General features: G+C 45.7%; 2 protein-coding genes across 2 annotated transcripts; both read left to right on the forward strand.

Annotated features, from left to right (window-relative positions):
- The first annotated feature begins 2991 nt into the window (after positions 1-2991).
- On the forward strand, positions 2992-5853 carry LOC123349067 (ferritin heavy chain A-like). Its single transcript, XM_044986801.1, has 4 exons — positions 2992-3183; positions 4243-4389; positions 4902-5027; positions 5592-5853. The coding sequence occupies exons 1-4, from the start codon at positions 3082-3084 to the stop codon at positions 5745-5747; spliced, it is 531 nt and encodes a 176-aa protein (XP_044842736.1). The 5' UTR covers positions 2992-3081; the 3' UTR covers positions 5748-5853.
- Positions 5854-9481: 3628 nt separating this feature from the next.
- LOC123349068 (ferritin heavy chain A-like) lies at positions 9482-12711 on the forward strand. The gene is made up of 4 exons (XM_044986802.1): positions 9482-9695; positions 10294-10440; positions 11646-11771; positions 12505-12711. The coding sequence occupies exons 1-4, from the start codon at positions 9594-9596 to the stop codon at positions 12658-12660; spliced, it is 531 nt and encodes a 176-aa protein (XP_044842737.1). The 5' UTR covers positions 9482-9593; the 3' UTR covers positions 12661-12711.
- Positions 12712-16700: the final 3989 nt, after the last annotated feature.

A 16700-nucleotide genomic window follows, 5' to 3' on the forward strand; every position in this document is an offset into this window, starting at 1 on the left:
GGGACTGACAGAAATGACTGTATGTCACATTATGTATGGATGGCTGTTGGCCATGCCTGGTTTGCTACAAGCCCACACTTTCTTGGTCACAGCTGAAGACTTGTTCAGCTGCTAGTGTTAATATCAAATCATACTGAAGGGACCCTATGTGCATAAATGGCAGCTGCATCCCACAATAGGCATGTGTGCCATTTAACATGTAGTTTGAGGACATTATTGCCCCACAAAAAGGGATAAGGACTATCTCTATTGCTGCCATATGAGTGTTTCCTCTACCCCTGTCCTTTGTAGAGCAACAGGGTTATACCTATAGTCAATGCCTTTGAATGATAAGCCCCTGTGAGGCTGACTACTAATCATGGTCCATCACGAGCTAGTTGGGATAGCGGGGTAGGATAACTGGATACTTGTGTGTGTGTGAGATAAAGGAAAGGCAGAACACCCTCTCTTCTCCTGAGGAGCTGCACTCCGAATGAGTTGGGTAGAGGCTCAAGACAAGAGGGAATAATACAAGAACACTGCCATCAATCATGTGATGTCATGCTGTAAGTGTGTGAGTAGTGGACCGAGCTTCCTAATAGCTGAGAAATTGTGCCATCAGTGTGACTAGGTTTAGAAACCCCCTGGTTGTGGGAGCACACGGGACCAAGATAGTTTTGTTACTTGAGGCTAGATCCACTCACTGTTGCATATACTTGCTACTCAGCCTGAGCCAGGAAATCTCTGTGCATGTGGGTGGTCTCTGAGATCTCTCCTGCTTAGACCATCCTTTCATTGGATACTATATATGTATATCTGCTCTGGCTGGTACCTACTCACCTGCTTCAGGCTAGTATTGTAAATACATGTCAGGTGGCAAAGGTGCAATCTTGCTCCTTTGTTCTGTGGCAGGATCACAGCTACAGAACTCTTTACCAGGGTAAAAGAGATAAACTATTACTTTGGGGGAAAAAGAGGGGGCGGGAGACTCAAACACTCAGGGCTTCTGTCCTCCAAAGTAGGGGAAGGAGCAAGAACAAACAAAAAAAGAAAACCTAGTTTCCATTGTTAGGGTTTTTTTTCTCGTCTTAGGGTGATAGGTGCCTTTGGAATAGCCTCTTTCTGCCCAAAGAGAGCTGTGTTTTGAAGAAGACATTACATTACCTTTGTTGAGAAGTTAGAGATGGGGCTGATGCTATTTGGTTTACAGAAGGTGCAATTGAAGATTTAAAGAAGGTGACAGCTTGAAACCTGTTTGCCCTCAAATATCCTGCATGGAGTAACAGCACCGGAGAGCTACATGGACGCATGAGGCTCTTGATAAACACATGGTTATTGAAAGATGGGCTCTGTGTAGCCTCATATTCTAGCATTGTGATAACGGGAAGAGTAGCAGGGTCAGTGTTGCTCTTTGCCTTTTCTGCTGCCCCCCTCCCCTCCATGTGAGATCTGGTACCAGCACCAGTGTTCAAGGTCACTGATTTTCTACAACTCATTGCTCAGTGTCAAGGTACATTTTGTGACTCCCAGTCTCTCTGAAGTTGTTTACAAAGGGAATCCTGCTTAAGTCTATGTTTAATTTGGAGGAACAGATTTCTAAGATGGCTTAATATGTGAGAGATTCTATGTAAATGGAGTATTGCCCTTACAGACTATTCAGAAACTCCATTCTTTGACTCCCACATCCCTCTGCTGCATGCACTATCCAAAGGGTCATCTGTCACTTTCTTCTCTGATGTGCTTCTGGTATGCAGCAGGATTCCTAAGAGCTGCTTCCTAGGAATGAATGGAAGAGAAGACCTTGCAGTATATGCTTCATTTTGTTTTCAAATTTTGTGGTTAAGAAATATGGATGGCAGAGGGAGGGATTTCCCAGTGGCCCTGAACTTGTGCCATTTGGGGGAAAACTGGATCCTTCAGCCAGGGGCAGTGGAACAAGTTTCATAGTGGGGGTGCTGAGAGCCATTAAACCAAACTGTAAACCCTGTATATAATGGAATCCACATAAAGCCAGAGGGTGTGGCATCACCCCTAATTCCAGCACCTTTGCCTGTAGCGGGGTTTCTGAGTATTCAGTCACTTCTTGCAACGCTCTGTCAGACAGACTTGCTGCATTGACATTTGCCGGGAGGAACAGACCTCTGTAAAATAAGTGGGATGCAAGATATTCTGTTTTTGTATTGCCACAAGAACAGTTAGATGGCTGTTCTTGTTGGAATCATTGCCATTTTCACATATGCTGGCTGCTCCAATCCATATCCCCGGGGCTCCCCTTGTGTCCCTCCAGTTCCCTTAGGCCTCCACTGCTCTGCTTGAGTTGTCCTCTCCTGGTTGTACTTTTGAGGTTGTTATTTTTTCCTTTGTAGTTCTCATAACGAGCTGAGTGCTGCACAAATATGAGGGAAGGCACAATCCCCGTTTACACTCCATTGTGATGCTCCAGCCTTTGCACATTCCTACCACAGTCTCTCCTGTGAGAAACTCCATCCTACTAGAGACAGATCTGAACAGAGAGGGGATTTCAGAGTCCTCCATAGAACAGAACAGGGAGTTGCATTAAGCAACATTTCAGATACCTGAGAGGCTTTGGTGTTCCTTGGGAAATGTCATTAGAAATGAGAAGCCATGTACAGGCCAAGGAACATGTATCTAATCTCATGTGTATCTATTCTGTATGGGCATTTATATAGCCTCTATTATGATGGTGACTCAGCACCTATATAAACATTCCTCCAGACACCCCTTAACACCTCTGTCCTTTCCTTCCCCACAGGGTGTTATTGGATTTATTTGCTGAGCTTGTCACTCTGTGTCAGGCAGCCATACACTAAAGGGGTGGTCATGGTAACAGGTTAAGTCAAATTACTGAATCATCCCTTCATTTGTGGGAAGTCAGGAACAGCCCCACCCCTCGTGCTCATTGGTTCCTTGATGTGAATGAGATTTCCATTGGACAGCAACAGCTGCCAATCCCACCCACCTGTGACTCAGAAGGGCATTAATAGCAACTGTGAAGGCCTAGGCTGTGGTCTTGTTTTGGCAGTGGTTGCCTACATCTTGATTCTCAGAGTTAATTTACTGCTAAACCTCACAAAGAGAGGAATGGAGTCCCAGGTGCGTCAGAATTTCCATGCTGAGTGCGAGGCTGCTGTGAACCTCATGGTGAACCTGGAGCTGTATGCTAGCTATGTCTATCTGTCCCTGGTGAGTGTTTCTCTCTTCTCTAGTGTTTCTGTGTATCCAAGGCTGGGTCTGAGTTTTGCATTAAGGGCATTCATGTTCTCATACTAAAATAAGTTTGAGGTTTCTCTTATCTGGGTTGAATCCCTTGAGTACCTTTTCCAAGTAGCTGTTCCTGAAGAAACTTTAGGCCAAGATAAAAATTTCCCTTTGTAGAGGTCTGTAGATCAGCTTTTAAACTAGTAACCTTAGAGACTGATTCTTCAAGATCAAGAAGGGTCATTATGTTCAGCTTTGTTTCTTGAACCACTAATCCTTTCCCTTTATTAATTCAGTGGCTAGTGAAATATTTTCAGGCTGGACAACTGCTTGTTCCTAAGCCATAGTTAAGTAATGGTTCTCCTCTTATTTGTAATTTGCAAAGTTGGTCAGAAAATGATTCTATGGGGTGGGGGAGATCCGTCTATGTAACAGCACAAACAACTCCCAGCCCTGTTAAGTGTATGGGGTGAAAACTAGCAACTAGATTATTTTGTCTAATGGTATTGCTTTAATTTAGAGCTTTCTGTGGGAAGCAGAGTCTGTAAGCGTCTATGAGTTGTTACAACCTAGCACTGGCTGGCAAACTTTATACAACTGGGATCTGGCAGAAAAAGGATCTGCTCTTCCAGTCTCTTTCTAAGTAGCTTTCCTACTTGTAAACCCAGTAATCAATACTGCACCTGTATAGCCCTGAAACACTACATGTTGTTTGTTTGCCTTGAGAATGTCCTGCAAGAATGTGAGGTACTGGGCTATGTGAATGAAGTAAAAGGATTTAGGCTCTCTGTATGTTCTGGAGTATGGGAAGGCCTTTAAGAAGTCCTTCTTTCTGTGTCTGGCTTCATCAGAAGATGTATAGTTTGCTTCTTCCTGTTGTAGATAAGCACAGTGAAGGTATGGGGAAGGATCTATCCCTACAGCTGAAGAGCTGCTGCCCAGAATAATGAAAGCCACATGAATAGTCTCTTCACAGTGAGAAACTTCCTGTGATATGATGCTTTAATACTGTCAAATTCATTCATTTCCTGTCCTCCTCCCCAGTCCTACTACTTTGACCGTGATGATGTGGCCCTGAAGCACATGGCCCAGTTCCTGAAGGAGCAGTCCCATGAGGAGTGGGAGCATGCAGAGAAATTCCTGAAATACCAGAACAAACGAGGGGGACGCATTGTCCTGCAGGACATCAAGGTGAGAGACAGTCAGTAATCATCTAAACAGGAGAGTAGAATGAAGATTCTAGGACAGTAGCTCAGCATTTCTTGCTGTGTGAACCTGCATAGGCTGGTAGGCATCAATTTCTCCTCTGTAAAAGAGCCATAATCTACTACCTGATCAGGCCATTGTCCTGGTGCTCATTTGAAGAATAAGAAACTTTTTTACTTCCTGCTTCTTACCTAGCATGTATTGGGCTCTGTGGTTTTCAAATGGACACTACTATAGCTTTTTTATTTCCCAATGGCTGAAGTGTCCTTTGTGTGAGAGGACTGCACAGCTAGTGACCCTTTGTTAATTCTCAAGTGTTTGTGGGTCAGAAGAAAAATGCTGATTTTTCTAAGCAAAAGAATGAGAATAACATTGCTCTGCTGCCTCTCTTGTGGTTCAACAAGGAGATAAGCAAATGGGGTTAATTCTCCTAGATGAAGGAAGCAGACATCCATTTCTAATAGTGCAAATGTTTCCATTCTATTGCTGGTCTACAGAAACCAGAGCGGGATGAGTGGGGAAACAGCTTGGAGGCCCTGCAGTGTGCCCTGCAGCTGGAGAAGAGGGTGAACCAGGCCCTGCTGGACCTGCACAAGCTGGCTACTGAGAAGAATGACCCCCATGTGAGTGACTCCCTAGTGAAGGGGGAAAATGGCAATTGCTGTTGCCTTTGGCACAGAGACAAGTAGGAGAGGTTCTGAATTTGAACATTGTGATTCACTTTGAGGAGAAACTACAGGGTGTGGTGGGTGGGGGTGAAGATGAAACATGCCATAAATCAAGAACTGGAAAGAACCCTTCCTGGACCACCTCTCTCACAGTTCTTTGCCCCTCACTTAGGGCTCGGATTAAGGTGACTGTATATGTCCTGATCTTCCTTGAGCTCTAATCTTAAATGGGATTGGGATTTTGTTTTGCCTTGCTTGAGGTTAATACAATGACCCTCTGCGTGTTCCTTTTCCCACCTCCTACAATTCCTTATTGGACACCTCCACTAGGCTTAAGGTCAGTGGTGCTATTACTCTGGACAAACACTATACGAGAGGCAGTATTATCCCTGAAAATGGAGGTCCCACCTTGGGAATATGCCATGAGATGCCTGCAGCTGTGAAGTGTGACTGAAACTACTGAGCTACAAAAATCTGTAACCAGCATAGTCCTCCTAACCCTCTGCTTTTCTCTTGCAGCTGTGTGACTTTCTGGAGTCTGACTACCTGGAGGAGCAGGTGAAGGCCATCAAGCAGCTGGGAGACCATGTCACCAACCTGAAGCGTCTCGGAGTACCCCAGAGTGGCATGGGGGAGTACCTGTTTGACAAGCTCACCCTGGAGGAGAGCAGTTGAACTCAACTCTAGGGATATTGGTTATTTGGTGGCTCATCTGTATGCAAAGGAAATAAGAATTGAGCTAAATACTGTGAATAAAACATGGCTTTCAGTTGTAACATGACATTGTCCTTTCTTAGTGTGTTAAATTGGCTTCAATGAGTATGTGTAACTAATTACACCACACACTCTAACAGCAGCTGCACATCCAGTGAGTGCCCTAGCAATTACTGTAGATAAAATAACATGCTTCTTGGAGTGTTACCTTCCAGGTGTATACTATAGTGGGCACAGCCATCACAGCTTGGATGGTCATTCCCATCCTTTGCTGTCTTAACCCATGAGTGGTAGGCTAAACAGGATGCAGAAACTACTGCACCTGCAAATAAATATATCTTAAAGTCACTTAAGAGTTAAGCTGGATCTCTGCCTACCACCCAAGACTGTTATACTGTTGACTCTCCAGTTAGTATTCCTGCATCAATGAGGTACTCACAAGTATTGCTGCAGGTACCGAGTGGAAAATTTTTTTTTGTTGTAGGATTCTGCTTGGGCAGAATGTCAGGTAACATAACCTGCCCCTGCAAGCAGCTAGAAAGCATTCGGCTAGTGCTGTCCATGTACTGTCTCACAAGAGGTCTGTGCAACAGTTCTAAAAAACCAAAACAAGCCTTTCTTAGTCTAAAGCATAGATAGATTCTGCACATGTGCAAGGCCCTGGTGCTAGCTTTATGAGAATTGTAGTTAGAGCTTCCTGCCAGAGGCGCTCAAGTATACAGCAAGGATCAATATTTTCAGATGTTTCCTCTTCCTCGCAACCTAGAACCAGGCACCATATTGCTGGGCAAAGGAGAGTGTGAGGCGACAGTCCACTGCCTGCTTAGCTTTCATGCTGTTGGTAGTGCTTAGAGAGGTGAGATTAGCTTGTAATAGTTAGCTCATGCTAGACACCATAGCTGTAAACCAAATGCTATAGGCTCCCCTCTGCGGTATAGAACAGAATTCAACACTTTTCTCCACCCCACCCTCCTAGGCCAGCTCACAAGAGTTTAGGGCCAACTTGACTATTTAGGGAGGCTTAATACTTAGGTGCTGAAGGTAGGGATCTAATCACATGTTGGCTTGAGATAGGGGATAAACAGAAGAATGGCGGGGATAAGCTGTTGCCAGTTTTGTTCTGTTTCTATAGCTGCCCTTAACAGGAGAGACCAGTTGAGATAACGTGGGCTGCCTGGAAATCTTTGTTCCAGCACCTGAACTACAGCTGACACTGAGCAGCCTGGAGTTCTGCATCTACAATGTATTAGGGTGTATTTGTGCAACACTGACTGCAAGCCTGCTCAAGTTAGCTCTGCAAATAAACATTGTCCATAATAAGCAGCTTTTCAAGCTGGCTGAATGTCAACAGACACACTATTTGATATTACAACTACTCAGAAAATTCATGGTTTGATTTTCCCACTTCTAGTGGGCATAGGAATGCAAAGGGGTCTCCTCTCATTTTTACCTTCTGATGTGGGGGTGAGCGGAACCATGATCAGATTATTCCCCCTGCTTACTAAGATCCATCTTTTTAGAAGTGAAAGGCAGAGAATCAAAATCAGTAAGACAACTGAGAGACAGTAGCTCCTGCCACTAGCTCTCATTAAATGTAGTCATTTGCAGACGGACCTGATATATTGCCAGCAGACAGATGCTGGCATAAGGGGTGTGAGTTGTGGATAGGAGCGGCGCAAGGGTTTCTGGCGCCCTAGGCAGAATTTGGGGGGTGGCATTTTGTGCGCTCCCCACGGGGCACATGGGAGCTTCTGGTTCCTCTCCCATCGTGCCGCCAAAGGAGGACTCTCTGCCGAAATGCCACAGACGACAGTGGCAGTCATTGAGCTGCTCAATTGCCTGCTGCTGTTTTCCGCAGCACGTCGGCAGAAGGTCTTTCTTCGGTGGCGCGTCGGGAGCAGAACCGGAAGCTCCAGTATGCCCCATGGGGAGTGCACAAAATTCTGCCCCCCGAATCCCGGTGCCCTAGGCGACTGCTTAAGGTCACCTAATGGAAGCGCTGGCCCTGGTTGCGGAGGGAGAAGGAGCTGTATTATATAGAGAATATGCAGCCAGAAACCATTTGGAATAAAAGGCAGTAAAAGAAGATAGGAAATACTGTAATCTTTTATTGAAGAAAAATGTTGGATATTAAATCATTGCAGGTGGGTCACAGGAGTCCTACAGCCCAAGTTTGCCTGTTTCTTCAAAACACTTGCTTACATATTTATGCTGCTAGCTCAAGGGTGGGCAAACTTTTTGGCCCGAGGGCCACATCTGGGGTGGGGAAGTTGCATGTAGGGCAGGGGCAAGGGGTTGGGGTGTAGGAGAGGTGTGGCATGTACAAGGGGACTCAGGGCACGGGGTGGGGGTGCAGAGTGTGGGAGGGGGCTCAGGGCAGGGGGATGAGGCACAGGAGGGGTGTAATAGGGGGCTCAGAATCAGGGTGTGGCAGGGGGTTGGGGTGCAGGAGGGGTTTGGGGTGCAACAGGGCTCAGGGCAGGGGATTGGGGTGCAGGAGGGGCCTGGTGCTTGAGTGGCTCCGGGGTGGCAGCGGGGCTAAGGCAGGCTCCCTGCCTGCTCTGGCCCTGCGCCACTCCTGGAAGCAGCTGGTACCACATCCCTGGGGGAAGGGGCAGGGCAGAGGGCTCTGCACACTGCCCTTGCCTGCAGATACCTCCCACAAAGCTCCCATTGGCCGCAGTTCCCCATTCCCAGCCAATGGGAGCTGCGGAGGGCAGTGCCTGTAGACAAGTGCAGTGCGTGGAGCTCTCTGCCCTACCCCCCAGGGCCACAGGGACGTGGTGGCGCAGGGCCAGGGCAGGCAGGGAGCCTGCCTTAGCCCACCCCTGTGCTAGCCCCATCGCCTGGAAATGTAATAATGGAACAACATGCTGCAGTTGGCCACTAAAAACCCTTTATTGTCACTGACACCTTTAAGTGCAATATTCTGAACTGTGTTCAGCTTTACCTTTGGCTTTCTGTTTCTGTGACCATCCTTCATATGCCCCTGCTGCTACATGCCACATCCCACCCGGCCCTTCACTCTCTCTTTGGATCTCTGCAGCTCCGTGTTTTCCCCATTGTCCATGTTATAGTTTTTGTTGTGGTTTATCCATTTCTGGTAATACTCTCAATGTGCTAGGTTCTGTACAAACATAAAGAAAAGCACAGTCCCTGCTGCTGTGACCTTCCTGATCTTGGCTTTTCCTCCCATGCCCTATCTTATGATAAACCTCAAGGTCCTTCCCATGTTCTCCATATAACACCAGCTGTGTTAGGTAACATTTCAGATAGCAGAAGGGTACATGCCTCCCTTTGGAAATATAGGAAAGATGTGCACTCCACGGAGTATTTTGTCTAATCTATGGTATGTCCCTAAGTTAAGAATCTAGGTACTTATCTGGCTGCCCTCATCATAGTGTCTGTCCTCCAAACACCCCACTCCTCCTCCTTCCCTTCCTTACAGAGCTATTGGGAAACTGGATTTGTCTGTTGAACTTTCCTCATTTGTCTCCCCTGTCTGCAGGGCCTAGGTTGCAGGGTCATTCTGCTAATTGTCCAGGTCATGTTACCTGTGGAAAGTGAGAAACAGCCTCACCCACAGCACCACCTGGTTCCTTGGTGAGGAAGGGTGTTTCCATTGGGCAGCCACAGCTGTCATTCACACCCACACCTGGCTTTGAACACTATTAATAGCAGCTGTAGAGGGAACAGGTTTTGTGTGGTTGAGGAGTTGTGGGTTTTGTACAGTAGTGCTAGGAAAGAAATTGTTTTAAGCTTTAGCTTATTGATTGTACTTTACTGCAAAAGCCTTCAAGCAGAGGAATGGAGTCCCAGGTATGCCAAAACTTCCATGCTGAGTGTGAAGCTGCTGTGAACCGCATAGTGAACCTGGAGCTGTATGCCAGCTATGTCTACCTGTCCCTGGTGAGTGTTTCCTCTTTTTTTCAGAGGCTAGAGCTGTTAGAAAGCAGACAAATGCCCTTTATAGACATATTAAGGTAATTGTTGGTAACTGAGTAAGTAAACCATGTTTAATAAAAATTCACCCATTGAAAGAGAATAGCAAAACTATATTAAAAAATAAGTCACTCCTTGTACTCTTTCCCTATGGCCACTTCTGAGACCTGTGAGGCACTTACTAGCATTAACTGTTGTGGGTATAAGGCTGTAAGGACTGGCCATTGCCCAGGCAGCACATCTATTAAAGACAAAGGAAGAGTTACAAACACTCAAAACCTGGGGTCCCTATGGCAGCAGTATCAGAAGTATAATAGTAATGCTCCTTGGTAGGGTAAGCGGGGGGGCTTTAATAGGATATGTAAGTGCTCCATTTTTAATTGGTGAGAGAGATGCTTGAGTTTCTGTGTATAGCCTTCTTCACAGAGGAAGAGTGCGATGGGATAACTTTCCTTACACTGAGGTTGTCTACTCTATTGCACATTAGAAGGAACTGTTTTTCTGTAAAGTGTTTATCCTTGTCCCATGACTGATGTCTATTAATATTTGATACCTTTTTCGTTAGTCCTATTACTTTGACCGTGATGATACGGCCCTGAAGCATGTGGCCCAGTTCCTGAAGAAGCAGTCCCATGAGAAGAGGGAGCATGCAGAGAAGTTCCTGAAATACCAGAACAAGCGAGGGGGGCGTATTGTCCTGCAGGACATCAAGGTGAGAAACAAATCTAAGGGGAGATTGAGGGATCACACTTCTACCTTAAACTCTAGGAGTCAAGTAACTTTTCCATGTCATAAACATGACTCACTGGCCCTGCAAGAATAAAATGTAGAGCAGTAGGGCTTATGAATGGAGCACTGGAATGGAACTCTGGCAACTTGGGTTCTATTCCTGGTTTTGTTACTCCCAGGGTGAGTGGTCTTCAGCAAGTTGCTTCATCTTTTTGTGCCTCAATTTCCCCATTTATGAAATAGGGGAAATATCTACTTCCTTGTAATGTGCTTTGAGATCTGTTAATACCCAACTTTTATGAAGGACTTATCTCATCCATTGAGGGTGTCCTGACTCCTATGGATCAGGAGTAGAAGATGTGTATCTCTCATCCACATCTGTCAAACTCTTTGAAGTCTAGGGCTAGAGTTACTCTACTGTAGTCTACACCCCCCTTGTAATAGAGATTTCTGTGAGCACTCTAGCAGGTGTGGCATTATTATAATTCATAGACTGTCTATCCTCTTCCCCTTCCTGCTTCCCCGCTATCTCTTCTCCTTCCCCTGTGTTTAGCTGTGCTCTGCTTTCTCTGTAACTGAGGGTGGGGAGGGGAAACCTCTTTAATACAACACGTGCCAGTGAATGGAGACTTTAGCTATATACAGTATAGCTATATGCTGATTATCCAATAGCATGGAGGACTATTTTGATAACTGGGAGCTCAGATCAGGGCTGGCTCCAGGGGTTTTGCTGCCCCAAGCAGCCCCACCCCCCTCAATGGCGATCTGCGGCAATTCAGTGGGAGGTCCTTCACTCCGAACAGGAGCGAGGGACCCTCCACTGAATTGCCGCCCAATACTCGAAAGTGCCGCCCTGCTCCGGAGTGGCTGCCCCAAACACCTGCTTGATAAGCTGGTGCCTGGAGCTGGCCCTGGCTCAGATAATTGAGGGGGCAGGAGCCTTTTAGCAGCAGGGTGGCCTTGCATGCAGCTGGGGACTAGTCATCCTCCTCACAGTCCTGCTTAGGGGTCTCTGCTCTTCTATCTGGACCTGTGCATTATCCAAATTCCTTTCTATCACCCAGCATAAGACAGATGGGGAACAAGGAAGGGATCTGGGTAATGTAGAGGTGCAGATAATAGCATTTTGGATAAATGAGACTAATGGTTGAGAGGCAGGACCAGATTGAATGGTACTTTCTTGCACAGAAGCCAGAGCGGGATGAGTGGGGCAACAGCCTGGAAGCCCTGCAGTGTGCCCTGCAGCTGGAGAAGACTCTGAACCAGGCCCTGCTGGACCTGCACATGCTGGCTACAGAGAAGAATGACCCCCATGTGAGTGGAGGAGACATGAATAGCTATTCATGAGTGGCTGTAGTTTGAATACTATATTGAACATGGTCCAGAATCCTTATTCTGCAGACCCCAGAACTCTCTATGTTCTGAGGGAGTGTCTGACTTCTGTGGTCAGGGCATCAAAAGTGAATTGGTCTGACCTATTCATGGATAGGTCTCCCTCTGGTTCTTATGGATGCAAATAAGAAAATGGAAAGCAACTGTCCCAACCTACTGTAAAAGAATGAGCCAGACAATGTTCTGGGAGGGCAGGGTCACAAGATCAATTAAGTCATTTCATGACTTGTCCCTGTAGTCACACATGAAGGGAGGGGTGACAAAGCTGTCTTGTATGGTAAAGTCTCTATACAAGAGACCTAGGATGAGGTGGGGGAAGCCATAGACCAATGTTTCTCCTCTTCTATGGTATGATCAAGCTACTATAATTTATCCAGGTACTTGAAAGAGCTATCACTGTAGCATGAATGCCTACTAGTTTCTTGTCTCAGTAAGTGGGAGCTAAATGGCTGCAAAATGCCCTCTTGACCCTCCCACCCAGACTTTCAGGGACTTGCATGAGAAGAGCATCTGGGGACTGAAGGTTTGACAGCAACTAGCTGTCACTACCTGGCTGGCATTGCAGCTTGGTGCATAGCTGGCAACTCATAAAACCATGCAGTGTTGAACGTCTGAGCAGGCATAAGTCCATCCTAGCCCTCCCTGTTTCCTGCAGCTCTGTGACTTCCTGGAGTCTGACTACCTGGAGGAGCAGGTGAAGGCCATCAAGCAGCTGGGAGACCATGTCACCAACCTGAAGCGCCTGGGAGTGCCCCAGAATGGCATGGGAGAGTACCTATTCGACAAGCACACCCTGGGGGAGAGCAGCTGAGCACCAGACTCTGAAGCTGTCTAGAGTGCAGTCCTGATCTTTTGTCTCTTACAGCTGCTTCTGAGTTACAATATCTGCATGTCCTCAAAATAAAATTTGCTGTTTGTCCAGCAGCCTAGTTTCTACTTTTATTTGTTGCTCTAGTCTACTTCTAGTAGCAAGATGCTTCTCATGGACAGGGAGCATCTAAGAAGAGTCATGGAATATGACTTTGAAATGCTACAAGTTTTTTGGCACAGTTGGGTGGTGTGTGTATGGCTTTTGTTTTGTCTTTAGCAAGTCTACCCAGCTTGGACAAGAGGGAAACATGGTCTCATCCTTGCCACACAAGAGCCAAGTATTGAAACATACTGAGATGATGCATCACTAAGGCTTCAGGTACAGTTTCTTATGGAAATAGCCACAAAACAGGCTTATGCCTTGCTGTCTATAAGCACATAGGAGTCATACACTGAATCAACTGCAGAACTAAATCATTAAGCCATATTGGGGAAAGCCTCCTATTTGTCTGGTTTTGTCCCCAACAGAGGGGGCTTTTGGTAGCCTCTTCAGTAAGGGGCTTCACCCTGCACAAATATGGTACCACCTTAGTTATGACAAACTATATAGACTAGAGTTGCTATCTGACTCTTCTGCCTACATTGGGTTAGTTGGCTTCTGCAGCACTGAAGATGACCACAGCCATGTAACAAGGAGCTGGGATTGAGCCTGGCTCATTCAGCAACCAAACTGGAAAAAGTGTCATTAAAATGTCCTTCATTCTTTAGTGTGGCCATGAGCAAATTTAAACCCACTCTCCTGGAAGGCTGTAGGCTCAGACATGGGTAGTCTGGCTTTGAGAGAGCTTATTCTCTTCCAATTACTCACTACCCCATTCTGAAAGGGGGGAATAAACATTGCAATCCTATGGTAAGATTGCTAGAACAAGGCTAACATAGCAAGAGTCTGGGGAACAGGTAAACTTCCTTCCCACCCCCACCCTCGTTTCTGTGTGATGGTGCCAATACAGGGGTGGGTGGGAGAGCCTATTCTGTGTGCTAGGAGCTAGGCTTATGTCATACATCCAAAACTCAAACTCTTCTAGGTGAGAAGACAGCATAGGAGGTCAACTTCTTATGACCCTATTGCTACACTAGTAGGAGGAGGGAGATGCAGTTTTAATATGCACTCTAGATAATAAATTTGAATAAATGATGACGTGGGCTTCCTTTTAGCTTTTTTGTATGGTATTAAATATGGTGCTAGTTAAACAAGGCTGAAAACTGCATGCAATTTTAAACAGACAACTCTTTGGGGACAAGCAAGTTAGTGTCTTTGCTATAATGCAGAAACATTCCCACCTGACCAATTTCATATACTTCCCTTCTCCTGTACAGGCTCAGGTTGTACTGGTACCTAAATATTCTTTCAATGAGCTTCTCTTGGGTTGCTGGGGACTGTGCCGAAGGCCAGTTTCCTACATGCCAGAGCTTATCTCCTAGAATTGAAAGGGTTTGATAAGAAGACAAGGTGTAACAATGACTTGGTTTACTCCTGTGGTTTATGTGCATGTGTGCTCTGGACAAGGTGCCTCTGTGGATTAGTGATAATACAGCTCTGTTGCATGAACAAGCCATGTTCTGCAAATCTGAGAAAGGTCTGAAGGAAAGTGGACACCTTAGATTTCTGACCAGTAAGTATTTTCAGAGGGGAGAGCAGCTGAATGGCACAGCAGAGACAAGGAATGCCTTGTGCTTCCCTGGAACCTTGTATCCAGGGCAAAGAATAGTTTGACAAATCCTTAAATGCTGAGAATAAAATTCTCTAATCCCTAAGCCTGGACTTGTCTTTGAATAACATAAGCTACTTTTCAGAGGGGTAGCCATGTTAGTCTGGGTCTGTAAAAAGCAACAAAGAGTCCTGGGGCATCTTATAGATTAACAGATGTATTGGAGCATAAATTTTTGTAGGTGAATACCCACTTCATCAGACGCACCTGACAAAGTGGGTATTCACCCACAAAAGCTTATGCTCCAATACGTTTGTTAATCTATAAAATGCCCCAGGACTCTTTGTTGCTTTTTACATAAACCACTTTGTTTCTTGGGCAGGGGGGAAAGCTCCCACTATATGTGGGGGAGGATCTATTTAATGACTTGGGAAGTCTGATTATGCCAAGGGAGTAATTAGGACCTGATTACATCACCTACTGACAATCCTGAAACTCTCTGCAATAAAGAAATGGATCAACAGACAATCTGGCTGTACTACAGTGGTTTTAAAGTTGCCATGTGGTGAGAACTGAGCTGCCAGTATCTCCAGGTTGGTGCCAATAATCCAGCAGACCTATCTAATTGTAAAAATTCCATGTGTAGTGTATGGTTCTCCCCTGCCACCCCTTTAGAATTACTACCATTACTCTGAATACTTCACTTAAAACCAGCCTGAAGTCTTAAGTTCTCCAAGGGGCTTGATTTACCCTGTAACAGTGCACTTAACTACCTTAACTCTTAATCTGAATGCTCCTGCGTGTGATTACAGAATCAGAGAAGGAAGCTAGGGATTAAAGGCAACAGAACCTTGACGTTGCACCTGTCTGCTTCCCTTGCTTGTTCTGATATTTCTGCAACCTCCCTGTCCTTATGAAGGAAACTGCTCCTTCAAGATCTGGGCCCTGTGCCTCAGGGCCATGTCAGCATGATCAAAGTAATAGGACTCTGGGAAAGGACAGGAGATCTGTGAAAACAATGTTTGTTAGCTTGGGCTGCAGAGACAGATTCTTATGTATTTGTTAATTAAAAGAACAAGAGAGGCCTGAACTTAGGTTAGGAGCCCATTATCTTTGACAGTATTTAGCTGTTGCTAGATCTCATAATAAGGTAAATGTAAGGGAGACTTATCTCTCTACCATGAAAAAATAAATCTTGCTTCTCAGATATGAACTAGCTTCCATTGTTGACATACTGCATCAGTCTAGCCTCTGCATGAGAAGGATGCAAGGGGCACGTGTTGGGAATATATTGGAGTAATGCTGAGCACTGGAGACTAATAATGGCAATGCCTGGCCTGTGGCAAGGATGAAGTAAACATTGTGGGAAGCAGAGTGGCTGTAAGTGCCCTGAATTTTCCAAACAGGATAGGGCAGACATGACTACACCTGAGACAATGGAATGACTGTTAAGCCTCTGTTGTTTACCTAATGATGCTTCAGCCTCCTGGCTCATTATGAGCTATGAGCATTAGGTTGTGCCACAGGCTAACACAGTGGGATATCACCCACTATACCCTTTGTAATAGGAGAAGATTGGCCTGAACAGAATGTGTGACCTCAGAGTCAAATGACCAGTACCTCTTCTGGCTAGGCCCTGTGATCTTTTTAACAGATAATCAATATAAGCAGGTTTCAGAGTAGCAGCCGTGTTAGTCTGTATCCGCAAAAAGAACAGGAGTACTTGTGGCACCTTAAAGACTAACAAATTTATTTTAGCATGAGCTTTCGTGAGCTACAGCTCGCGTCTTCGGATGCATAGAATGGAACACACAGATAGGAGATATTTATACATACAGAGAACATGAAAAGGTGGAAGTATGCATACCAACAGGAAAAGTCTAATCAATTGAGATGAGCTATCATCAGCAGGAGGAAAAAAAACTTTTTGAAGTGATAATTAAGATGGCCCATAGAAGGTGTGAGGAGAACTTAACATAGGGAAATAGATTCAATTAGTGTAATGACCCAACCATTCCCAGGGCTTGGCTACACTTGCAAGTTGCAGCGCTGGTAGAGGCTTTCCAGCGCTGCAATTAGTAACCGTCCACACCTGCAAGGCACATCCAGCGCTGCAACTCCCTGGCTGCAGCGCTGGCTGTACACCTGGCCAGGTTGGGGTGTAGCGATTACAGCGCTGGTGATCCAGCGCTGCTCATCAAGTGTGGACACACACCAGCGCTTTTATTGGCCTCCAGGGAATAAGGAGATATCCCAGAATGCTTTTAACTAAATTACTCTCTTTGTTTTGTTATGCAGCCTCTCTTTGTTTTGTTGTGAACTCCGATTGGAG

Source organism: Mauremys mutica, chromosome 14 (assembly GCF_020497125.1).
Source record: "Mauremys mutica isolate MM-2020 ecotype Southern chromosome 14, ASM2049712v1, whole genome shotgun sequence".
Classification (NCBI taxonomy): domain Eukaryota; kingdom Metazoa; phylum Chordata; order Testudines; family Geoemydidae; genus Mauremys; species Mauremys mutica.

Excerpts from the sequence above, each read along its gene's own strand:
- LOC123349068 (XM_044986802.1), top strand. The coding sequence starts at position 9,594 with ATGGAGTCCCAGGTATGCCAAAACTTCCATGCTGAGTGTGAAGCTGCT. Across the intron at positions 10,441-11,645 it reads TTGTCCTGCAGGACATCAAG|AAGCCAGAGCGGGATGAGTG; the intron begins GTGAGAAACAAA and ends TTTCTTGCACAG. Across the intron at positions 11,772-12,504 it reads CAGAGAAGAATGACCCCCAT|CTCTGTGACTTCCTGGAGTC; the intron begins GTGAGTGGAGGA and ends TGTTTCCTGCAG.
- LOC123349067 (XM_044986801.1), top strand. The coding sequence starts at position 3,082 with ATGGAGTCCCAGGTGCGTCAGAATTTCCATGCTGAGTGCGAGGCTGCT. Across the intron at positions 3,184-4,242 it reads GCTATGTCTATCTGTCCCTG|TCCTACTACTTTGACCGTGA; the intron begins GTGAGTGTTTCT and ends CCTCCTCCCCAG. Across the intron at positions 5,028-5,591 it reads CTGAGAAGAATGACCCCCAT|CTGTGTGACTTTCTGGAGTC; the intron begins GTGAGTGACTCC and ends TTTCTCTTGCAG.